The 25530-nt window shown below is 46.5% G+C and overlaps 2 protein-coding genes across 4 annotated transcripts; both read right to left on the bottom strand.

Moving 5' to 3' along the window:
- Positions 1-42: 42 nt before the first annotated feature.
- LOC130250632 (C-type lectin domain family 4 member D-like) lies at positions 43-20885 on the bottom strand. Of its 3 annotated transcripts, XM_056486517.1 has the most exons (9): positions 20795-20885; positions 18611-18748; positions 16998-17190; positions 4826-4942; positions 3245-3362; positions 2167-2259; positions 1690-1841; positions 1339-1460; positions 454-639 (listed from the first exon to the last, which is right to left on the bottom strand). In XM_056486517.1, exons 5-9 carry the CDS (start codon positions 3348-3350, stop codon positions 492-494), a joined length of 621 nt encoding a protein of 206 aa, XP_056342492.1. In that variant the 5' UTR covers positions 3351-3362; positions 4826-4942; positions 16998-17190; positions 18611-18748; positions 20795-20885; the 3' UTR covers positions 454-491. The 3 variants fall into 3 exon arrangements, with proteins under 3 accessions (XP_056342474.1, XP_056342492.1, XP_056342482.1); XM_056486499.1 differs by lacking the exon at positions 3245-3362 and having other exon boundaries at positions 43-639; positions 4826-5037; XM_056486507.1 differs by lacking the exons at positions 3245-3362; positions 16998-17190; positions 18611-18748; positions 20795-20885 and adding an exon at positions 8444-8801.
- NECAP1 (NECAP endocytosis associated 1) lies at positions 18793-25522 on the bottom strand. The gene is made up of 8 exons (XM_056486488.1): positions 25319-25522; positions 23929-24029; positions 23674-23778; positions 23199-23280; positions 22688-22796; positions 22406-22592; positions 21164-21257; positions 18793-21048 (listed from the first exon to the last, which is right to left on the bottom strand). The coding sequence occupies exons 1-8, from the start codon at positions 25414-25416 to the stop codon at positions 21000-21002; spliced, it is 825 nt and encodes a 274-aa protein (XP_056342463.1). The 5' UTR covers positions 25417-25522; the 3' UTR covers positions 18793-20999.
- Between the last annotated feature and the right edge of the window lie 8 nt (positions 25523-25530).

Genomic DNA, 25530 nt, shown 5'->3' on the forward strand with positions numbered 1-25530 from the left:
GGAGGAAAAAGAGATACAGAGACAAAGCACAGAGTATTTCTTCATTGGTGTGATAATGTATTTTGTTTTATCTAAGATTTCAGAATTTCTTCAGAAAACCAGGACAACCAGAGGACATTCTGTGTATGACTCAATAGAAAGCAAATACCTCTTCTTAAACAGATCAAGGACATTGAATATCTGCATATCTGCCTTCCATTCCTGTGTCTTCCTCCTGGACAAGTCCATCTCTTTTCAGCCGGAGGCTGCTGGACCCTCTCAGAGAGAAGAGGACACAAGAACACAGCACATGTTTCAAGGAGCCTCAGCCTTCCTGTGTTCCCTGAGCCACCCCATACACTGGGGAAGTTGGAAAAAGCTCATTTCACTTACACACACACATGGTCCCCTCCCACACAGTGAAGATGTGTCAGGATTCCCCACCCCTCCCAGCACAGCAAGTGCTGTTCCCAGCTCAGCTCCCAGCTTTTCTCAGGACAGGGATATTTCCATCACACAGTTACTGCTGCAGCTTCACAAATTCGATAATGCTCCTTGTCTGATCGAATGTCATTCCAGTTGTTGAGAGTTTTTTCAGGACTATGGATTACAGTGCAGTTCTCATCAAGGCCATTATTGGGTTCTCCTATTCGCCAGAACCTGGGACAGAGACAGGCTAGTTACTCCCCATTATCCACTGCAAAGCACTGCTGGAAAAGGCCACAGTAGGATGCCAGACTTGAAGGGAAGAGACAGAAATTCCCAGTGCTGATTTGTGGGCAGAAGCAGTGCCCTTGCTCCCACTCCATATCCCACTGGCACCAGTGTCACATGGAAACCTGCCTCCTTCCTACAGCCTTGCAGCACAACAGGGCCCTGCTCCATCCTGCTGGGGGGAACTGATCACCACCACTCATCCCATGCACCTCACACCCAGCAGAGGCCCCTGTCAGCCTCCAGGGCAAGACACAGCAAGGACAGTCCTGGTGCTCTCTCCCTGTGCCCCATCTCTTTCCCTGCATTTCAGCACAGGCCATTTTGTGCATCCACATGCAGTGAATGGAGGTCAGGCTGGGCTGGTCATCAGGCTTCTGAAGGGTTCTTGCTTCCAGGAAGGTGAAGTTTTTCTATGCCTCCAGCACTGACTTCCATGTCATAGGTAGTTAATTCATAACCAATATCCAGCACAGATGGATCATGGGAACCTGGTGTTCCTACACAGCCCTGTCCTGCTGTATCTTGGATCTTACACAAGGAAGTGTGGAGACAACCCCCTCTCATGCAGGCCTCTTCATATCTGTCCTACTTTTTTTCCCTACCAGTAATCACACCAAACACTCTTCACCCAGAGATACTCACGCTGCTGTCACATTATATGGAGTCTTGTCCACCCACTGCCATTGGCCCTCCTTGAACTCAAACAGACCGATGTAGAAATTCTCTCTTTGTGGAGATCGTTTTATCTGCTTGGAGAGGAATTCCTGGCAATTGGAGAGAGAGTGCAATGTCCATGAGGTGCAGGACTGAGCACAGGGAGGCATCAGGAGTCCCTGTGGAGTGGGGCTGGTGGCAGAGAGGGAGCTGGTGCTGCAGAGGTGCAGACAGAACATTCCCCCTCCCCTGCAGGACAAGGAGGGGCTCTGAGTCCCCTCCAGATCCCAGCACTGTGTCTCTGCCTGCTGGCTCCCTCTCTCAGCCCTGTGCACCAACCTGCTCTGCCTTGCTGTTGATCACCACCAGCTGGGAGCCCATCCCAGTGCAGTTCTGCTCACTCTCAACCCAGTTCATCCTATCAAGGGACAGAAAATAGCAGCTTCTTTGAAACCTTCTCCAGCCCTCTGGGCAGCATGTCCAGCCTCGGTCTGTGCAGGGAGAGGACAGAGAGATGAAGGCTACTAATAAGTGATGGTGATTGCAAAGATCCCAGATTTCCAGGGACAGTGCTCATGTCCTCCTAATGTCTTTTCCTGACAGAAAGTCGTTGAAAAATACAGGGATAATACAGACATTTCTTCCCATTGCTTTGGGATATCACCAGTGAGCTTTGTGTACCCAAAGCCATGGTAATCCTTATAAGGGGGTCTCAGGTCTCAACAAAGTTCTTTTGTTGATGTGGTTTGACTTGTCCTGGCACAGCCTCCTTCAGGCCTTTAGCCCCAAGGAAGAGGGGACATTGTGAGCACTGACCTGTGCCTTGTGGCAATCCTGAGTCACACTTCCACTCTGAGAACTGCTGCTGCAGGGCTCTGGGCTGGTCACTGCTGTGCCAGAAGTGAAAAACTGCAAAGGGAGAGGAAAGGCAGCAGGATTACCCCTTCCTGCCAGCTCCTCACACAACATCTCTGGCCTCTTGACTCTCCTGCCACCATTTCCCCACCAAGCATTGTCCCAGCTGTCACCTCTCCTGTCCCAAACCAGTCGCACAGCTGCCATCCCTGCCAGAAAGAGACTGTCTCCCAAGTCAGACAGCAGAAGGATGCCTGGAAGCACATCCCACTGAGGACATGCCACACACAGGGCAGGATTGATCCCACCCAACCACAGCCACTCTGCCATGCACATTCCTACAGCCCAGCTACCAGTCTACAAAGCAGCCTCTCACTGTCACACTTTGTCACTTCCTAAACTACACATCAACAGCATTTGGAGGAGTCTCCCATCAGCTGGGCCTGTTCCACCAGCAACACACAGTCCAGGTGCAGATAATCCTATCCAGCTGGAGCTGCTGAAACCAGGGGGAGCACAAACTCCTCGGACTTCCTAGCTCCATTTTGTGGGGAATAATGCATCATTGGTGACAAGGCACAGCCACAGTCCCAAGGACCTACTAGGAGCTCAGACACTCAGTAGTATGGATTAGGAGGTGACCAGGGTGTGCTCAGTAATACAGGTGTCTATTTTTATCAAACATTTAATTTAGAAATATATTTATTGATGAGGAGAACCATCCTAGTGGCTTCAGTGCCTGATTAGTGAGCTGCTGCAAAGAAGAAGGCTCAGAGGAGATGGGCAAGGGCGATGCCTGACAGCCCATTCCCCATTGCCAATAAAGGTGACCTTATCCCTAAACAAGGAGGATGAGAAGAATGTTGGCTTTTGATTTGTTTCAGCTTAGGGAGTTGTGCATCTCTGGAAATTATCATCCCTTTAGAGATCAAAAAGTGGGCAGCATCTTCCTCAGTTGGCCAAACCAGCATAGCACAAGTGTATACGTTACAAAAGTCCAAAAATAACCTAAGAAACCAAAAGACTAACAAAAACATACCTGAAGAAAGCAAGAGGCCTGAACTGGATTTAACTCCTCTATTTTGTCTTGGTATTTTGGGCCACTCAATGTCTTCATCTGGAGCATACTGCTGAACTATGTCCATTTTTGGCCCCCCCTAACAAGAAGGGTATTGAAGTGTTGGAGCATATCCTGAGAAGAGTAGTGGACCTGGGGAGGGGTCTGGAGCACCAGTCATGTGAGGAGCAGCTAAAGGAGCTGATGGTGTTTATCCTGAAGAAAAGGAGGCTCAGGGGTGACCTTCTCGCTCTGTACAACTCCCTGAAAGGCAGCTGTAGCCAGGTGGGGGTCAGCCCCTTCTCCTAGGTAACAACCAACAGGACCATAGGAAATAGTCTGAAGTTGTGCCAAGGAAGATTTAGTTTGGATATCAGTAAAAGCTTCTTCACTGAAAGGTGGCCAAGCATTTGAACAGGGTGCCCAGAGAAGTTGTAGAGTCACCATTCCCTGTAGTGTTCAAAGGAAAAGCAGATGTGGCACTTGGAGACATGATTTAGTGGTGGGCTTGGCTGTGGGTGGTTAGAGGTTTAACTACATGAGCTCAGCTGTCTTTTCCAACATTGATGATTCTATGAATCCATGCTTGTATGATCAACAATTAAAATCATGTTTGTATTGTGATCCATCTGTGCATTGCAGTGGCCACTCTCTGCTACTTGCAATTTGTGCTGGTTTTTCATTTAAATGCTGTATCGCTCTGCTAAACCAAAATCCTGTGTAGCATCAATTAATTTGGATAAGTAAAAATTAACTAAAAATTAAATCCTTCCATGTGTATCAGAAGGTATCAAATGCTAACATCCCAGCCTAAAATTCCCCAGCCATTTGGCTGAATACTGAGAAAGGTTATACATTTGGGAACAAAGCAATACAAACTTCTGGGACTCAGACATTAAGGGCTGCAAAAGGAAAGGCAGTGAGTTACTGTCATAAGATGCCTCTTCCAGAATCCATCGTGGTTATTGACACCTTGTGCAAACATACCATGAGTTATCTTTAATAGAAAATGAGAATTACACAGTGATCACAATCTTCACAAACAGCATGTCCAGGAATATCCACTAATTAACTGTTTTGCAGTCAACTCTAAAAAGTAGTGAGAGTTAATTAACTGCAGTGTGGAGTTAATCCTGGAGATGCCAGGACTGTGAGAAGCCATTTTTTCCATTAGGACACAAAGCATATCTAAACACCTCAGAGAGCCTCAGTGCAGATTCAGCTGCCTGTATAGACACCTGTGCTTCTGTCTCCACTTTTTCCAAATTTTTGCCAAATTTTTGCCAAATGTAATTGATTTCTTTTTGTGGGAAATGAAGGTAGAGAATTGTTCCACAGTTCCAAAAAGGCCATGCAAGATTGGAATGTGCAATCTGGGCACACTGACAAGTCCTCAGGGTAAACAGTGGAAGATCTGGGGGATGTATACACACATATACAATGCCAGGGCAGGAAAACCTGAGACCTTTCACAAAGCCCAGACTACCATGAACGATGCTTTCTCTACTTTTCTCCTAGCACTCCCCCCAGACCTCTCCCTTGTAATCTCCTGCACATACTCACTGAGGAGGACGACAACAAGGGCAAAGCACACCAAGAGGAGCAGCAGTGAGATCAACCATGGCAGCCAGAGTGGGTATTTCTGGGGATGGTGCTCAGGCTTCTTTGTCTCAGGAGGTACTAAAAGTGGAAACACACCAAACAAAACAGCACAGTCAACGGTGGGTCTGTCAGTCTGCAGTCCACATTCGAAGGATGTACTACTCAAGGGAGAGCTCCTCAAAAGAAAATGAAAAGAATTTCATTTCTGATGTGGAAGTTACAAGGTCTGGGAGAAGAGCAGACTGGGACAGAGCAGGGAATGTCTCTGGTTTCTGGAGAAAAGTCAAATTCAGTGCATGTGTTCCCAGGCCAGCCATTGAGCCAACAATGATAATTGTTGGTGTTTGGGGATGAGCCCTTCACAGGGCCTCAAAATCTGCAGTGACACAATGCTTTTCTAGATTGAGCCCAAAGCTGCCAAATGCAACATTGCTCAAGCCGCAATACTTGTGTTATATATGTGATTCGTGCTAATTAAGTTGTAACAATATTAGCAAAATTGTTGCCTTATAATTAATAGAAAAATTGTATTTAATTGTTATCAAGCAAAAAGGATAAAGGAAATGGTTAAACAAAGCAGATGGAATCATCCTCCAGATGTTTGGTGGGAATGAGGATAGTAAGGTATAGGTCTAAGAACAGTATCTAGAAATAAAACTTTCAACCTTGAATCGGGCCAAATTGGGAAGATTCCAAGCATTGGATACTTGGACAAGACTTGTTATAGGTTTAATTATATAACCCTAAGCTTAATGCACTTTCACTACCTGCAAGATCACACAGTGAACACTGAGGAAGACCCAGAGCCTTCATCGGAAACAAGACCCCCGAAAGGAGAAGAGACCCCCCCCCCCGACGACTGGTGAAGCATGCACAATGCAACATAGTGACATAAATTTTAGGAATAGAAACTAGAAGGAGCTTTCTAGAAGATTCTGTATTAATATGTATCAGTAAACAGTATATAAGTGAGATTTTTAGCTTGACTGATTCGGTACAGTGTGAGATGAAGGACCCTACTCGGGGTATGTCCCGGTCGGTTTTGCTTATGCTTAATTTGAACCAAACCTCAATTATACTAAATTACTTACTGCTAAATTTTGTATTTACTTAAATTTATTTAACTACTATATTTTTATTGTATTCATTTATATACAATTGTTGTTATTAATCAATTGCTGTTAAATTTAACATTGTTGTTTTGATTAATTAGACATATCTAAAAATCCATGCATAACACTTGAGGCATACAAGGGAAAATTTCATGTTGACTTCTTCCCAGAAAACGTTCTCTTCTTGGTTCAGTTTCTTCTTAGCTTTTTGGACTTCCTGTGCAGAAAGTTGGTGTAATCTGAGTGAGGATGGGAGACCAAAAATGTGCAAGGCTATGATAGCACATTATCACTGGGAGATTAAAAGATTTTTTCCTTCCATCTCTGCTTTCCAAGTCAGGATTCAAAGATTTGCTGTAATAAAACTAGGTTGTGCTAGGCTGGATATTTGGGAAGAACAGTAACCTGAGTAAAGTACTCAGATTAAGATTTGCCAGGACCTCACTTTTGTATAGAGGGATTTAGCCAGTACTGAGGAGGTTTGGGAGCAGGCAGGAGAAGGGATCATAGGGAAGGAGAAGCAAACACCTATTAGGGGATTGTTCTAGCTTGTGGCAGGTACACAAGCCAGGGCAAACAGGAGGGTAAACACACAGCAGCACTCACTGCAGGACAGGAATAAAGAAGATTTGGGAGAGACTACTATTAAAGATAAGATTTAGAGAGCCTTCATTCATTGCTCAGAATGAAGCCCCCAGGTCTGTCAGCAGCCAAGTGTACCTGCCAGACATGCCTAGTAAGCAAGATTGTCAGAAACCTGCTCTTTGTGGAAGCCTTCTGACTACTTCCCAAAGTCTTGGGAGAGACTGCTACAGCAGGGCAAAAGCCATCATCTTTCATTATCTGGACAGAAAATATGTGTGGACAGGCAAGGTCCAGGTTTCCCTGGTCAAGTCATGTTTTTTCTAGCCAGAGCTTTTTCCTTAGTGAAAACAAGCTCCCCACATGATCGGGAGTCCAACCACCTACTTCAGAAATAGCTGAAATAGCTCTAACCAGTCCAACCAATTTTTTTGACATGCAGCACGTCCAGAGATTGTTCAGCCTGTGCCCAGTCAGACCTGAGCACCCCACACTCACATCCAGGTGGCACAGGGAGCACTGCACGCTGTGCATGCAGCAGCACAGCTCAAGTGCAGTAATCTTGTGCACACTCGGTGGGTTGAGCTCCCTGCAAAATGCTTTCCACAGCTGGTTTGTGCTCTGGAACGTGCCCAGCATGATCACAACACAACAGACTTGACATTTTAGGAATAATCATTTGGAACACAACGGGGAACTTCCAGCACCCCCACCTCACCACAATGGAAATGCTAACTACATGCAGAACCATCTAATCTTGGTGCACTGAAAACAATGAGCTTTCAAGTCAGACAGGACTACTTACACTCTTTGTTTCTGTGATTCATGCCTCAGAGCAGGCAAGGAATAACCTGGAGCTGATGCCTGCTCTGTTTGGGATTGTAAAACTGAGGTAAAGCTGCAAATTACGCAGCAGTAATTATTCATTTAATTTTTTTAAGTTATTATTTATTGATTTATGCACACATACTTTTACTGCCCAGGAACCTGCTCTTGCATAGGGTCCCGTATGTCAGGCAGAAGCAGTGAGCCTTACACAGAACATCTCTATGACTTCCTACTTGTGGCATAATGACTACAGAGTACATACTGACCAGAATATGCCTTAAATTTGCATGCAGTCTAGTGAAAGAACCATTTTACCACTGTAGTTTTTAACAAGAAAAAAGAATTGTTTGTTTGGTGTGTTAAATGTTTTCCAGGAGTGGAAGACATCAATAGCAGATTTGGATCTCCCTCCAGATCTTAAATAATTCTTCCTCTGTATATTTTAGGGTCTCACTTCTCCAAGGACCCTTTCTCAATCAGCCATGGACGATGGGGTTATGTTTCTGTAGCCAGTACCACTTCTCATGAAGCTGCAGAGTACTACTGACTGCTCTACTATAAGCAGGCATGTTGATTCTCCTACCCTCTCCAGAAGCAGCAATCTGTAGTCTCACTCAGAGGCAAGAGCAGCCAGGACTTGGGCTTATTTGCTGCTTTGGGAGCACCTTTGGGACAGATCAGATTGTTTGTAACAAACCACAGTCTCTACTCTTGGTACATGGTCCAAAAATTACTCTTTCAGGACTACATAACATGTAGGGTACTGAGGGAGCCCAAACAGATTCCTTAATGAATGCTCATTTGAAACCTATGGTTTGTGCTCCGGGTAGTCACTCTTGTTCCTGCTGCAATTCCCATTCAACTTTCCCTTGGAGACATTCCTCAGGATTCTTATTTCAAAACTCCTTCAGTCTCCTGAGCATTTAGCTCCTTTTTCTCATCAATCCATCAAGATCAGGCAGGAACCAGAGTCACAGAAGGAAAAATCTCCATTCCCACTTCTTCAGCCCCACTCCCTCCAGCTGCCTTTCTCCCAAATAACCCATTCATTCCTTACCTTTGACCACTGGAGCCGGTGATTCATTTTTGAATTTCACCTCAGCATAGGTGATTTCTGATGCCATTGAATCACAGTGGGACCCTGTCCTTAGTTTTGTCACGTAAAAGGTGGTCCTTTTAGCTCCTTGTTTCCAGAGGGTGACACAGATAGGTTACTGAGCCTTCCCCTTCTGTTCATTCACCTTCTGCCCATCAAAGAAGGCTGTGCTGAACACTGGAAGCACTGGCAATAACCTGACAATTCCTGTGAGCTCAGAAATGCTCCAAAGAGATCTTCAGTTTCATAGCCCAGGAAATCAGCCCTGGCACCATGGAAGATTTTGAAACATAAATGAAAAATGAGAACCTAACAACTGAAGAGGAAGTTGCACTCCTCCTTCCCCATATCAGATTCTCAGCTGATAGGCTTTCTTTACAAGACATTTATAGGGTTTTTTTCCCCTCTTTTTAACTTTCTTACTTAACTATCTTCCCATATTTTCATGCCTTTGTCTGTTAGTAATTCTACCATTGCTCTCACACTTGCAGCTATCACAGATCCTAGCCCAGTTTAACCTGCAGTCCAGCACAAAAAGCATTCTGCCCTACTTGTCCCTTGTGGTTAAGCTGCATTTGCTCCATCAAATGTTGCAGCTATGTCTCATTCTTCAAAGTCAGTCCCAGTTGGAAGCTAGCATTAGAACAAATCTCAGACTAGGAACTGTCCCTGTAGAAATGAGACTGCGGACTTGCAGCCTTAGACAGAGCAATAAAAATAATCAGAAGGTTGATATATCCATGAAGAAACAGAAGGATCAGGCTGGGGTCAGGGAGAAGAACAAGCAAAGTGGAATTTTAAAAAAATTATCTTGATGGTGTGAGAGATTATTGGTAAGAGTACACACAGAAACTTTTCTATTATAACTTGATTCTCATCCTGTGGAAGTCCAGAGTAGTTCTTGCTTCAGGCTCTATTTCAGAGGCTGAAAAGGGATGGTTTACATTTTTCTGCTACTTTTCCAACACTTTCATTTATCTCCATTACCTGTTTTCTGGGAAAGACCTGATATTATGTTGGGCAAAATGTCAGTGCTTAGTCTGATTTCAAGCTGAAGCAGATCTTGTAAAGAGACAGGGGATATGGCTGCTGACATACATTCCAAATCAGAAAGACTTCTAAAAACAGATGCCAGTAAGTCAAGCAGGGTGAGGAGGGTTCAGTCAGCTGATAGGACTAAGGTTTGGATTGGAAGGGACCTTCAAAGTCTATCTTCTCCAGGCCCTCTGCCATGGGCAAGGACATTTTTCACTACATCAGGCTGCTCAAAGCTCCTTCCAATCTGACTCTAAACATTTTCAATTAAGAGGAATCTGCAACTTCTCTGGGCAACCTGTTCCAGCTCTCAGCACCCTTTATTGTAAAGAATTTCTTTCTTATATCTAATCTAGATCTGGCTTTTTCAGTTTCAACCCATTACCCCTTATCCTACCACTACAAGTGCTGTTAAAAGGCCTCCCTCCATCTTTAAGTACCCTCTAAGTACTGAAAAGCCACAACAAGGTCTCCAAAACCACCAGAAGGAAGAAGCTGTTTGGCTAGCTGGAATTCCCTTAAAGCAGAGCAGACAGTCACAGGACATTCAGAGAGCACAGAGGGTAACCAGAGCAGAGGTAGGGCAGTTGAAGGAAGAACATGCACCAGACAACAGGGGAGAACAACGTGACAGAAAATAAAGGGCATCTGAACACAGATTATGGAGAGCTGCCCCTAAACAGTGTAGAGCATATGTAACTGGATGTCTTTACCAAGGACCCTCCTCATGTCTTGTGTGTCCTGAGCTAACTTTACTTCTCCTTTATGTATTATATGCAAAGAAAGTGACTTTTACACAAAAAATAACAACAGCTGCAGGAGAGAAGCCTGGTCCCTCAAGAAAGCATGCTGCCTGCTTCTCTTTCCAACATCCTTCCAGCACTATCCTTTGTCTTCAGTCTTGGCCCTCTTACTGGAATTAAGCCTCCCTAAGTGTCTGCTGCAATCTAGTTAAGCCCTCAAATTTCTTGCTGAGAATTCAGAGCAATCTTCTGCATGCTTCCCCCTGTCCCCACTGAACTAAGCCTCAGCAGACCCAGTCTGCTGCTTTTTCCCCTTTTCTGTGGAAAAGGCTTACTTCCTGGCAGGGTTTCAAGATTTCCACTGCGAAGAAACAGGAAACACAATCAGCAGACAGAGAAGGAAGTTACAGAGCAGCTTCATGAGCTTTTTCCATTGAAACACATCTCCAAACATAGCCAAGGCATTTCAAATGCAAATTCAGGCTCTAGCTGCTCTTTTTTATTAGATTACATTAGACTGCACTCAGACATCAGTAGACAGCTCAATTCTTCATCAGCCATCAGAGTTGTTGCTTGCTATCCAAATTAAACCCTGAATCATACTTCCATAGGATGCAGTGCTGAGCCAATGTGTAACAACAATCACATTATATTCCTGAGGGAAAAATTTGTCCTTTGAATTTCATTTGCACCAATGGCATGTAAATGAGTGGGAGACAGGAACGACCGGACCGTGCAGTTAGTTGTGGTGCTGAAACAATAATTTTAAAAAAATCTTGCTTTAAAACCCCCAAAACTCATGTTTTGCTTCCTTGCATTCTCACTGCTGTTCCTCAGTAACTCCCTTCTCCCTCCTCCTGTGTTCCACTCACTCCCTTGTCCTCCCACAATACCTGTGTTTCCCCACAGATGTCTTTCAGCTCAGCCCTACCCCACACTGCCAGGTTCTTCCCATGCTCTCAGCTCCCATGTGCCTCACAAGCCCCAGCTCCTTTCTGGAACTCCCACAGTTGTGCTTTCCCTCCTTACTCGTGCTCCAGCTACTGGTTGCTCTGCAAGCTCCATGGGCACCATTTGTCCCTGACCCAAAGAGAAGGCAGCAGAGGCACTAATGCTCTTTCTCCCCTACTTGTCAGTAAGATTTGATTAAGGTGGTATCTGCAAGCCTTTCACCCACAGCCAGAATCACCCAGTTTAGCACGCAGGTCTGTGTGAGCAGATGAAACTGTGCCACTACACATGCCCTACTTTTGAAAATCCAGCAGAACCTGAGGAGTTAAATTCAAATTTATAGGCAAAGGGGAGGACTCAAACCCTAAAGCTGTGACTCCACACATTCCAAAAGAAATTCCATTTTTATATTGACCACAGCTGTGGTGCAAGCTGCAGGGAAATGACACACTTCTTACAAGCCAGTTTGAATGGAGAGAAGCAGCTGAGGGAATTAAGCTGAAGGCTTGTGAGTCATCACAAGTGACATGGAGATTACACAGAGACATCACATTGGCCCACCCAAATACCTAGACCCTCTTTAGAAGATTTGGCAAAAGGCAAAATGAAGCTGACATGACTAAAATTATTTCCCAAAGGGATTATCAATACGCATTTTTCAACAAGCTGGCCTTGCAGCCAAATAAAGAGAATTGAAATGAGCGTGACCTCCAGTAAGTGCAAAACCATAACAAAGCCAGAACTTCCTTGTCAGAACTTCCTTGAACCCTTTTATATTTGATATATTGCTTTGAGGGCAACTGGAGAGCAGGGTATAAAATAAGCAGTCAGAGAGAACAAGGACATCAAAACAAAGCTAAATTAATTATTTGTCACAATGGAATAACTTGAAATTCATACACAAGAACCATGGTTTGTGGGAGACTAAAACAAAGGATCTGTTCAAAATAAAAGTGATTGTGCAAAACGTATGGAATTAGCAGATCTGGGAAAGATGGTCTCAGGAATTCTCAAGAAATTCAAAGGTGAAACAGCTGCTAATACCAGTGGGTGACCTTTTGCCTTAAACTATGTTTTAATCAGCAAATCCCAGGCTGGCAGGAAACATATCAAAGAAGGGGAAGGGGAGAAGTCTCAGGGAGATTGAGGAAATTAAAGGTTTGACATCTCTAATGGTCAGGTTAATGAAACAAAAGAATTAATTGATGGACAGGTGTATAAGTATGATGCACTTTGGGGAGAGTCAATATAACTCTTGTAAGGAAATCCTGCCTATTGTGGGTCTTTGCCTACAGTCCTGGCATCTCCTGCTCTTACAGCACTTGTAGCTAGCACAGACTTCCAGGTTACTTAGATAAAAGCCTAAACTAGATCCAGGCTTTATATCCCTGCACCGGGGAAGAGCATCAGAAGTGAATACATGTCACCTTCCTGGTCTTCCCTCTCCACACTGCCTCGCTCCTTTTCAGGGATTTAGGGTATGGGGTAGAGTAGCCAAGGGAAGAGCATAAAAAGGCACTGGAACACAGAGAAAGGGGACCCAAGGCCTGACAGTGAGCAGTTAATAAGGGACATCAGATAACTGATCAAAGAGATTCAGGCAGCAAGAGCTCCTTGAGAGCTCCTGAGGGATTTAGCTGGTTAGAGAGAGTCAAGCAGTAAGTGATCCCATTGTGTACCCTGCTGCATGGAACTGGTTAGGGAAGGGAGGGATAGGATGCTGCTGTCCATACTGCTCCCGGGGACAGTGTGGGAGCACAGCAGCCTCTTGAGGTCTGAGAGAAAGGCACCCTATGCCCTTCTCAGCCAATGCTGACACAGGCCATAACTGCAGGGAGGAGAGAGCAGTCAACTCCTATAATGATAGAAGGTGAACCAGGATTCCATGCAGGTTGCTAGGAGACGAAGGAAAAAATTACTTATATGAAGCTATGAAAACACAGGAAAAAGATATTTGAGCATCCACAGATGAAGAGGAAACAGGGAAGTACTGAACAACACAGTGGGAAAGAGGAGTGAGAGCAATAAGTGGGATGGATTAAACAGAAGGCAACACTGTGAAGCCACTCAAGTTTCTGGCAGGTGGCAGCACTTCACCACAGGCAGGACTGAATCGGCCAAAGGACATGGAATCCTGAGCAGAACCACCCAGTGTGACACTAACACATTGCCAGAGATCAGCAGCTCCCCAAAATGCAGTACCATGCAGAACACATGGGAATGAAAGAAAAGTAGAAGTGATAAAAAGAAAAGTTCCTCCCCAAAACAGCTTGTGCATTTCTTCCCTGGCCACATCCTTGCCAAGCTTTAGTAAGTGCTGAGGGTTTTAACAGAAGAGATCATGTCCCAAAGTTACCTGAACTCAGTGAGCTCAAACTCAGTGAGAATTGGGAAGGGAAAGTTGTGTGCTCACTCTTGTGTGATGATAGATTACCAAAATCCCTCAGGTGTAAGGGAAGGAATAAGAAAAGAAAGAACATGATCCAGAGAATATTCAAAGAGACAAGAAGCCCCAACCTGCCCCTTTACATGTGGCATTAACAGAGGATTTTCCTCAGAAGAGCAAATATATATTTTATTTATTTTCCCCCAATTAACAGATGACCAAATCAAAGCCAACAGAGGACACATTCAGATACAGTTAATTCAGAACTTTGTTTTATGCAGTTACTGGGAACATTGCACCTTTGTCTCCTTTCTCTTTTGGATCTGAGTAGGAAGTCTCAAGGCTATAAATTGTTGGAGATCAGAACCAGATACTGCAGTTGCTTGCCACAGCACCACATCTGACTTCAAACTTGGGCCAGATTCAAGTCCTGGTCAGACCCAGTGGCCTTTTTTCAGAGGTGGGGCTGTGGAGTTTATCTTCTTAGAGTGGGCATATGGAATTCGCATGCACAAGTTGTGGCCACATAACATCTCTCCACAGAAATGCTTCATTTCCAGTTCTAAGGCTCACAAAGATATCCACAGCCTTGAATTCAGTTTGGCTACTCTGCCCAGTGAGGTGAATGCACTTGATCTCCCTCTCTTGGAGGGGGAAGGGGGGAGTGCAAAGAAAAGCAAAAAAATGGAAAACAACCATAGTCACCAAGCAAGTATGTGGCTGTCACATAAGGTCTCCCAGACTCCTGCTGTAACCTTAGGGTCACTCTTATTGGAACTTAAACTGTTTCCCTCCACATCCTCTCCATGCATGTAAGTGGAATGCAGTAAAAAACATTCTCTTTGGGAAGTTCTGGGGAGAGCTGTTCTGATTAGGCTGTCCCAGCAGGTGGTACTGGAATAGCAGCACAAACCTCCCCGGCCTGCAGAGCTCTCTCACCCCCTCCTGTCCTCACGGGTGGATTTATCAGGAAGACTGCAAGAGGCCTGTGCTGCCCCTTACCCTGCAGGCCATTTCCAGCCTCCCAGGCCAACCTGTGACAGCCAGCAGCGAGGTGAAGGGACACCACCTGCCTCCAGAGCAGCCATCCCATGTGTCCAGTCAGGATGGGACAAAGCAAAAGCCATCTGGAACAGCCATAGAAATCTGAACTAAATCCAGGGAGTACAGTCAGCCCAACCAAACACTCCTTCACACCTCATCAATGAGACATGATGGGAAAGTTTTAGTGCCAGGCAGGGAGGCCCCAAGCTTTGGGGTTCAACCACAGGCAGGAACCTCCTCATGACACAGATGTCAACACTGTCAGATGAGGAAAGGCAAATTTTTTTTTTTAAAGCACACTCTCCAGGTGCCTGTGTCACCCACATTTACCGTGCCAAGACACTGAAGTCAGCAGGGAAGCAAAGGGTGGGCAAATGGCACTCCAGGCTGCCAACCTCCAGCACTGAGCTGGCACTGACCCAGAGGGCAAAGGGCTCCTGCTGCTGAGTCCCTGCTGGCTGGGACTGACAAGAGGGCAAAGCACTCCTTGATGACTCACACTGGCCTGCAGCACCATGGCCCATGTCTTAGAGTCTGCCTCCAGATCACAGTTATTTGCATATTCAGCATTTTAAGACTGGACAGGACAGGCTCAGCACACCATCCTGGTCTTCGCAGAGCGTCTGCCCTTTCTGAGGTGAAGGACGACTGTCAGATCTCAGCATTCCTCTTCACTGACCAACCCCCTATGTCAGACATCTCACCACACTGCTGGCCCAGCCTGGGACACATCTCAGCACAATAGTTGTATTAGGAAATACATCAGACTGGAGGTATCTTGCTCAAACTTTGCTCAAATCCTTGCTATGGAGCTATACCAGGCTACCCAGGGCAGGTTATCTATTTACAGTAACCCTGTTTCTGTATGGGATGTATCGCTTGAGGGCTTTTCCACCCAAAAAGAGTGATTTCCAAGCACACTTTATACATGTACCCACGGTATTGACTTCAGCTTTAGGTACTGGTGTCAGCAGCCCCTAACTCTGGGCCAGACACACAACTGTATCAATAGCCACTTAGCATATATCCACCAAGGAAAATGCTCTTCTACTCCTTACCTCTGACTGGAATCCAGCTCTTTGTCCCTGCCAGATAACCAAAAGGACAGTTTGTGTTGCACTACCAACAGCATCCACATCTTTGAACCGTTTGCTTAACATCATAAACATGGACTCATGAACAAGTGCTTAGCCACCATTTAAAAAAAAGTGTTCCATTCCTCTGGGCAACACTTTAAAGACAACAGACGTCCACATCTGTATGCACACTGACCACAGGAGGGGATTTGGGCCTGCCCTGGGGCAGGTCAGTTCCAAGCCCTACATTACCGTGTTTGTGCATGAGGGCACTGAAGCACAGAGGGCAGTAGAATAGCAGGACACAGCTACATTTGGAAGCACCAGTTCCACCATTGCTAAACTATCAAACTACAAATCACCAGCTATGATTTCTTCTCAGAGAGCACCCCACCAGTGCTAGCCAGGTCTCAGGTGGTGTCTGCTTGCATCCCACCCGGCACCCTCTCGACTGCTGGGCACCCAGCCAGTCCCTGGAGACAGTGGCTGAGCCCAGGGATTGTGGGAAAGCCCGCAACAAAGGAATTCGACAGCAGATGGCAGCACACAGTAACGGGTGAGACTGAACTCAACGCCTGGTCGCGGGTGTCACCAGCCAGGCTGGAAGACCAGGCATGAGAAGGCAGGGAGTGCCACACCTCTACACATGCCTAACACACAAGGCTTAACACAAAGGCTGCACATTACAGGTGGCTCCCTCCTTTAGGGAACGTCTCTTCAGACTGCTTCAAGGCTTGAAAAGCCAGTCGACTAAGCAAGGCAGCTGCCTCTGCCTCAACACACAGGAGCTGCCATCCCACAATGCCTGGGAAAGAAAAGAGAGAGCAGGGCATTCACTGCAAGTTACCTGCCCAGCCTGTCCCAAACACAAATGATGCCAGAAGTTCACTGCAGGATCCCAGCAGTGACTGGAAAACATAGCTCTGGTCAGGAACAACTACATCTTCCCATACGCAGCTTCAAGGAATGTCCATCAGAGCCCCAGCTAATGGCACATGGCAAAATTAAGCTGTCATCCTGCAGTGTGCTTTCCCTGACTGTTAGCATGGACAGAGCTATTATTTGGGAAGAAAGAGACCAGTAACAGTCTCCAGAGTGAGTCTATTGTTCACATAATGTAATGAGAACTCATCAGGCTACCTAGACCTGGAGGCATTTAAACGTGTTTTAACCACTTGGGCCACAGTACTCTCTTATATACATTAACAGCCCCATTGCTCCTCCTCCTAGAACCTTGTAGGTTTATGCTGATCTAGCAGGGTAAGTTCAGATCCTTTTACCTCATTATCAAAGCTCAGGAAGACTTTGGGGGTTTTGGTTTCCTGTTTGGCTTTTGTTTGATTTCCTCCAATGTACAGCCCTTCTCCATTTCTTCAGGAGTCCATACACAGCATCAAGGCTTTGTGAAATCTGGCAGGTTTGTGTCTGCAATCCATATTGTGTGGCTGTGGTAAGAACAGTTGCTGCATGGCTCTGAGACACAAAGTCACAGAACATAGAATAAAATTAATGGGAGAAGGGGCAGGGAAATACACCCCATCTCAACTACAGGTCCCACAGAAGAACTGACAACCAAAAACTAGACAAAATGGGATCTTCCCTTTGACACTCGTTTCCTGATTCTTTCCATGTGCAACAGTCTGTCCCCCAACTGGAAGAAAGGGAAAACTTGCACAGGATTCACCAAGCTGTGCATTCTAGCAGGTCTTGCTGTGAGGAAAGGCATAGGGCCTGAGAAGATCTCCACACAGGAGTAAGCTCTCCCTAATGTACTGTTTTCCAGTCTTCTGTGCTTCTTTATGCACAAACAGGAGTATATCCCAACACTTCCCTTAGGTGAACTTCATCTGTAAATCTTCCTGTTCTGGAGAAAGACCCTTTCAGGCTTTTCAGCTCTTTCTGCTGCCAAGTACTTGAGTCTGAGAAGCTAAACTATAGCTTATGGGTAAAATGCTTCATCTTCTCCCTACCAGAACTTATACAACATACCCATCCTATTTACCAAAGCAGGGTAAAAGCTTTGGTCCTAGAACTGAAAAAATGCATTTTTCTCCCCCCAGCTACTACAGATGCTAAAACATTTGACAATTCAAAGAGCTGAATTAATTCTTATCTTTACCCAGGCCACAAGACTTGTACTGTACTTTCAACACAGCCATATACAGAGCTTTGCTGTTTGGCAGAGGAACATGGAACAAGCATGCTGTGCAAGATGGCTGCAAGCAGGCTTGATAGAACAATGTCAGGGCCCTGAACATCTTCACCTCCTGGAGGACTGGCTGGACTCTGGCCCAGCTTAATAGAGGTGTTTGGCTTTGAGAAACCTCAGCAACGATGGCCTTATCACAGCTAAGTGTCCCACACTTGATCCCTTCCTGAGCTAGAACAGCCATGCCAGGCCATGTCCCTGTCTGGCCACGTACCCTGCTACCTACATCCTCATCTGACCTGCTCTGATCTTTGTGCTTAGGTACTTTAGGACTGCTCCTCTGCTGGTGAGACTTCTGCCCCTGCCTGCCCTGCTGTGACTCATGTTCCTGCTTCCTCTCTCTTTCCAGGCAGCCTGTCCTTGCTGCCCCTAACAAAGGACCTACTTGGCTCCCCTTGCTTATCTCTCTAGTAAGCAGAGACTGTTTTGCATCTAGCAGAAAGGAAAGAATAATTTCTGAAAATATCTGCAGGCTGTAGAAGCCTTTTTAATGTCTGAGGTGCTATGTATCAGGGCAACCAGGTCTTCTCACTTGCTCATTTTTACCCACACTCTTACCAAGTACCACAGGAACCTACACTCAGGCCTGTTTCCATGTTGTTGACTGGCATCTGGTATTGTGTTAGTTTTTGACCCCATTTGGAACAGCTGTGTCATTTTTGTGTCCTTCTTCCACACTCCTACCTCTTTGCTCAGAAAGAGCCTGAACCCATCACTCCTGAAGTTGCTCTTGTCCACTCTGCAGGCCACAACAGATATATGCAGAAGGATAAGTAGACTGTGAGGATCTTGCTGGAGACATGAAGACCTTCAACCTAGAGGCTTCCAAAGCAAAAACAATTTGACAACTTAGAGGACGCATGACATAATTTTCCCCAGTATTACTTGTTTAATTACCATTTGCACCAGTACATCTTATGCTTTATATACATATATGTCTTTAATTTTTGCTTCTTCAGCTTTTCAAATACATAATATATTATCTCCAGAATACTAAGACAATACAGAAGAGGCTCCTAGTTAGTTGTTAATTGGTGCCATGAACTTCCTTGGTTGGGGAATTGATACATAGTTGAAATGACAGGACCTCACAAGGACGTGAGCAAACAAAAAGACAAAGAAAACAAAATGCCAACCCAGTAGAGACTGTGATGTTGCTTGCAGACTACAGCCATCCACAAGTTCAGGAGGCAGGGAGTTCAAGTACAGTGAGACTGCAGGAGTGACTATGAAGGCAGGGGAAGGCTGGCAGGGGGAAACACCAAGAGAGCCAGGGAATCAGGGTTAAATGACTACTTAAAATACATCCAAGAGCAGTCTGGTCCCCACTTCTGCAAGTGGAACTGCAGCAGCTTTAGAGCTATTTCAAGAATGGTGCTCCCCAGAGGGATGGTCTAAGTGAAACTGTCTCCAAAATGCCCTCACTATAGCCAGACAAAAATGACAAAAGACCTTTGCCAATACAAGGTGCATACGTCTATCTACTCTTTTTTAAAGCCTCACCAGAAAATTTTTGCCCCAAGGGAAACATTCCCTTGCAAAGGTGTGCTAGAGACACAAAAGTGTTGCTATGTTGAGTGTTCAAAACAGGAAGAAGCCTTCCAGCAAAGCACCAAAGCCCTAGTGTTCCAGTAACTGGGTACTACTGTCCAAGAGTTACAGAGACCACCTTCCCAGCTAGTGCTTTGGCTTCTGCACCAGCATGAAGGGAAGCAGTTCAGCATTGTGAGGTTTCCAGCCTGCCCTGTGAGTTTCCCTAGAGTAATCAATCAAAACTTACACCCCGGATCACATCCACAGCTGCTAAAGATGAAGTTGTGTCCACACTGAAGGGACTTAGGAAACTCTCCCAGAGGAAAAAAAAAAGTAGAAATTCATGGCTTTTTACCTCTTACTCCTGCTTGGACACACATTAAAAATAATTAAAAAAATCTAAGTTCCAATAACCAGCTCACATCCCTGAAATTTGGACTCAGAAGAAAAGTCATAATAAGGAACACAGGTGGGAGAATTTTTGCTCCCACAGATCTTAGGATTGAGCCTACTATACATTTCTTGCTCAAATGAGTGAGTTGAAAAGGGGAAGGAGACTGTCCCTTCATCAGAGAATAATCTGTTGTCCCACTATAATTCTTACTGTAGATATGCAATACTTGTAACACAGTGCCAAGTCACAACACAAGGCCAGGGCTCAGGATAGTGATGCAGGAACATGAAATGCTGAGTGGTGGGAATCACCTGGTTGTCACCTAGTGCGAGTAACTACCAAATTGTAAAAACGGGCTTTTCTTTTCTTAAAGCTATTTCCAGTTAAAACAGCTCAGTGACAGTGAGGTCTTTGCCTGGGGAGAAAGGAGTTAAAATGAGAGAAGTTCCTCCAGTGAACCTGCAAGCCAGATCAGGAGCCCACCCGGAACTACAGCGCAAGGGCAGCAGGTCTACTCAAGGACTTGCACGACTCCCCCCACAGGAGCACAAGGACATGCAGCACTACCAAGAATTGCACCAAAGACAGAAGAGTAGTGTGTGCATAGGGAGGGTCACTCCTCACTACAGATGTCATTAATCCAGGAGGGGTCTGTGTTGAGACAAGACCTATCTCCTTAGAGGTTCCATTTAGCAGGTGTAGCCAGATGCAGGTGTCCTCAGCACTGCAAGCTGTAGGGGCTGCAGTCACTACTGAAAGCAGCCACAAAAAAGCAACAGCCTAGCCAGAGAAAATCTGAAGGACAAGGAACCCACAGGCACCTACCCATCCTCCTCCTGTACCCACTCTCTTCAAGATTCTTGCTTTCCCTGTAAGGAAAGACAGGGAAAAAGCTAGGATGTACCATGTAACGGCCAAGTGGATGGAAGAGATAAAGCTACCTCTTTCCTCCTTGCCCATCTTGGGAGGAGTCAGTGTGTTCTCTTTAGGTTCAGTGGGATCAAAAATAGTAAATTTAAGTGAAGGTCTGATCTAAAAATGAAGGATTGTCCCAATTTGATTGAAGACTAGAGAGGTTTGTGCCCCCTCTGATCCCATTTGGTGCCTCTAGGTCATCAATTTGTCCCATTCCACTGCTTTGATCATTCAGAACTGGACCCAGTTGGACTGCTGAGGAGCCTGATTGGGAACAGCACTGAAATAAAAAAAGGAAAATCAAATGAGCAGATCCAGTAAGACTTCTTAACTTCTGGTTCTTCCCACACCCATCAGGACACTACCCTTCTTCTGTTCCATTCATCACAGTTTACCTGGATGCAGTGCTGAAGTCTCCCCAGAGGTCTGTGGTAGCTGATACTGGTGCCTTGGATGCAGCTGCAGGAGCATCTAAGTCTAAAAGAATATCTAAGGCAGAAGAGAGAAAAAAAATAGATTAGCTTATCCAGAAAACCTTACGGGCATTTTAACTGTCACCTTAAACAAACTCCTGGATGCAGGGGCAGAAAATCTTTGAAGGGACTCCAGCGCTCCCTGCAGAAGTCAGACTTTTTGAGGAGTTTGTTACAATAGCATCTCCTTTTGCTGAATGTGCACACCTCCAGCTGACACTGCAAGGGTAATTGTCTTCAGGAACTATTCAGTCTCTACTCAGCACACCACCTGACACATTTGTCACTTATTACCTCTCCCAGCAGATATACAGCTCAGACTCAACCCAAGCTCAGCAATCATAACAGCTGCCAAACAGGCACAACCTTAACAGTACAAACCACACACTGGGGCCACATGAGCCCTATCCAGAAGCTTATGGTTTCTTCTCACTCAAATCTGTGGACAGCACTGCTGAAGTCTGCCTTTACTAAGGGATCATCAGCTCTCCAGACACCTCTGCATGGTCCCACTTTTAGGAGAGCATCCAGAAGGCTGCAGCAACCTCTCTGTTACAGAGTCATAGGATGACTTAAGTTGGAAGGACCTCTAAAGATCATCTCATTTAGTCCCACTGTCATGCCATGAGCAGGGACATCTTGAACTAAATCAGGTTACTCAAAGCCCCATCCAATCTGGTCTTGAACACTTCCAGTGAATGGGCATCCACTGCTTGTCTGAGCAATCTGTTCCAGGGTTTCACCACCCTCATGGCAAAAATTTCTTTTTATCCATTCTAAATCTACATTCTTTCAGTTTAAGCCTTCACTCTTAGCCTTGTCACTACAAGCCCTGGTAAAAGGTCTTTCTCCATCTTTCTTACAAGCTCTTTTTACATAGTGAAAGGCCTCTCCAGGGCTTTGTCCTCTCCAGGCTAAACAACCCCAACCCTCTCAGTCTTTCTTCACAGGAGAAGTATTCCAGCCTTCTGATCATTCCCATGGCCGTCCTCTGGACCCAGTATAACAGGTCCACATCTTTCTTGCACTGGGTACACCAGAGCTGCCAAAGAGACCCAAACCCTTGGGACACACCATGTCTCAGAGGGCACTGCTGGCACTAGGCTGAACACAGGTTCACTGAAGCAGTGTCTGACAAACTGTTGGCTCAGTGCTAAAGTTTACCTGCACTGCTGGCATTACTGGATTTCTGCACGGGTGGTGGTGTGACGTGGTTGGCAATGGCTGTGGAAGAAGGGGGAGGTATAGGAGGGGCTGCAATTTTGCCTCCCGGTGGGGGTGGCAGCAGGCTTAGGCCCCCTGATCCAGACACACGGGGCTTGGCCGCTCCTCCTTTCTTCGATGTCATGTTCTGTATTTAAAAAAAAAAAAAAAAAAAAGGAAGCATAAAGTAGAGTCTCCATCAGCACATCCAGAGAAAGAAGCAGGGTAAACAGGTCTGCTTACCCCAATGTTTAGTTTGATGGTCTGCCCTTCCTTAAACCCTAAGTCTAACTTGGGACGAGTGTCAGCTTCCTGGGACTCCTTGGAGATTTCAGTCTCCTGCTTCACCCACCTAAAAAGAAGAGAGGAAGACATGAGACCTTGTAGCAAAAAGGAACAGTGTTTTAGAAAAATGTGTGGTTTCTCTCTACGTCCCACCAAACTACCTTGCCTTGTCAAACCAGCTACCTCCCTGGTCCTGGTGTCAGCCAGCACAAAGCTGGGACCACCACAAACCCATGAGGCTGTTTAACACTGCACCTGGAGCATCACAGGACCTAAGCTTAGGACTTACAGATCTGACCCTGCAGAGACTCTCAGCTTGCACAACAGCTGGCAGCACACACAAGTGTTCCTTGCCAGAGCAGGCTTTCAGGGCCACCCCAAGGAAATCTGTGCTAAATGAACATGCATGACCACCCATCATGTTCTACAGGCCAGAGGAAAAAGAGTATTCCAGAAAAATAAAACTCACTTGAAGTGATCCTGCAAAGAGACGTTGAAGTCAAAGGCATCACCCCGATCTGTGAAGCCAATGCCTATAAAAGCACTTCGTCCTAGCAAGGAGACAGGAGGAGTCACTGGAGGTGCCCTGCAACTGGGCCACAAAACCCTCTGCTTGTCCTAAACCACCCTGTGCTACCTCTCCCTGACACACCTGCAGCCAGATGCCAGCAGCTCACAGCAGTGCCTTGTCCCTAGCCTTCAAAATGCACCCTTCTACCCACAGGGTGTGCTTGGAAACCAAATGTTCATTCCCAGCCCAGCCCCTGGACTCTTGTGCAATGCAGAGAACCTTCTCTGTTTACCTTGCCCTCAGACCCCTCCAGGCACACCACCTGGCCTTTCCAGCATTCCCAACACCATTATTATCCTCCTGGCACACTCCTAGCTCCACCTGGATCTCCTCCACCCCAAGCATTTGGCACATACATTGGCTCCCAACTCACCAGTCCCATCCTGAATTCGAATGACGAAGTAGCGGCTGGAATCTGCCACAGTCTCCACTGCAATGCCAGGGTATTGATCTATAGGAGCCTGGGCAAAAAGCTCTCCTGCAGACAAAGAATCGGGTGTTAAGGACAGTGACCTCTTCCTGAAGCGTGGCCAGGGCTGCCATGCACAGCTCTGGGCAGGCTGACACACACAGGCTCATGGGCAGCAATCACAGCCACAGCCTGGCCAAGGCACAGCCTTTCCCTCACCTGAAACCTTATCCTCCAGTTTTATGTAAGCAGTTTTGCCTTTGGAGGTGACACGAAGCCGCCCTGTCCAGTCTGGATGGTCCAGTTTCCAGTCAGATGCCCTGAAACGAAGAGCACCTTATCACTGACCATTGTCAACCTCTCCAATTCTGCCCAGCCACCTCAGCAGAAGTCACTTCTCCTAAACCCTCAACCCCTGTAGATGTCTCATTGCACTTCCCTCCCAAAATAAAACATGGGGTCTCAGCTCCTCTCTTGTTGCTGCCAATTGACACACAACTCTGACTGGCATCTCTGGGCAAAGGGAGAGAACATCTAGAGAACATCAACTTCTCACCTTTACAAGCTTGCAAAAGAAGGGAGACATAAGCCCACAAACTCGCTTGAACAGGAAATCCACAAAAGTGACTTTTGTGAGCATTGGAAAGACCCTAAAAATTAATTAGCAGCACACTGAAAACACTCCGTTATTCTAGCCTATTGTAGTAAAATAATAGAGTACAAACAGCTGACACCAGGCAAAACACACACACAGACATTTTGACTGATCCATCACACTCTTTGCCACAGACTCTTGCGAAGGGAAAAAAAAAAAAAAAAAAAAGAAAAAAAAAGGGAGAAAAAAACCCCAACCTACAGCATCACAGAAGATTCTGAGTTGGAAGGGACCCACAAGGATCACTGAATCCAACTCCTGGCCCTGCACAGGACACCCCAAAAATGACACCATGTGGCTGAGAGCATTGTCCAAACACTTCCTGAACTCTGGCAGGCTTGGTGCTGTAAAATCTACAGGATTTTATAACTGGAAGCAAACATCCCTGGCCAGGCACAACATCCGCCTACAGTCTGTCAGGTTCGGGGAGTACACAAACCCGCTTCTCCAGCAGCCCTGTGGGCACATCTTACAAAGCCACACTCTGCTGCTTTTGGCTGACCAGAGAAGGCATTTCTAACTGCTGGTCCTGCAGCCTCGTCTTAAAAATCACGCCGAATTCCTCCTGCTTTCCTCCCCGCCACTGCGAGAGCCACCAGGCCGAATCCAACGTGCCGTTACAGCACATCAGCGTCACATCCCCGGGAACACAGCAAACCGGGAGCAGGCGTCAGCAATGCCCGGCAGAGCAAGCTGCGCCCTCACCTCCTGGCCCTGACTAACAGAGCAGCCCCTGCTCCTCCACAGCGCGGAGAGGAGGTTCCTTCTACCTTCAGGCGCTGACCACTTGCCCACAAGAGGCAGCTCCAGCCGGCGGCTCCTCCAGAGCTCGGCTGGAGCGGGTTCAGAGCATGGCACAGCCCAGTCTCCGGCTGCCCTGCGGGCAGGGGCTGAGGCAGGCCGGGCCGGGCCGGGCCGCGCCGGAGCGGTCGCGGGCGCCGCACGCTCCCTCACCTGTACCCGCGGTTGGAGGTGCGCGGCGGGATGCGGTAGACGTTGACATCGGGCTTCACGCAGAGAACGGACTCGTACTCCAGCTCGGCTGCCGCCATGTCGTCCGCGAAGCGCGGCGAGGAGCGCGCGGCGGGAGCCTAGTGACCAGCGGCGCTGCCCACCGCCATCTTTGATGAGGGCAGACACCGCCTGGGGGCGCCGGCGCGGCCGGG

The sequence above is a fragment of the Oenanthe melanoleuca genome, chromosome 1 (genome assembly GCF_029582105.1).
Source record: "Oenanthe melanoleuca isolate GR-GAL-2019-014 chromosome 1, OMel1.0, whole genome shotgun sequence".
NCBI classification, from domain to species: domain Eukaryota; kingdom Metazoa; phylum Chordata; class Aves; order Passeriformes; family Muscicapidae; genus Oenanthe; species Oenanthe melanoleuca.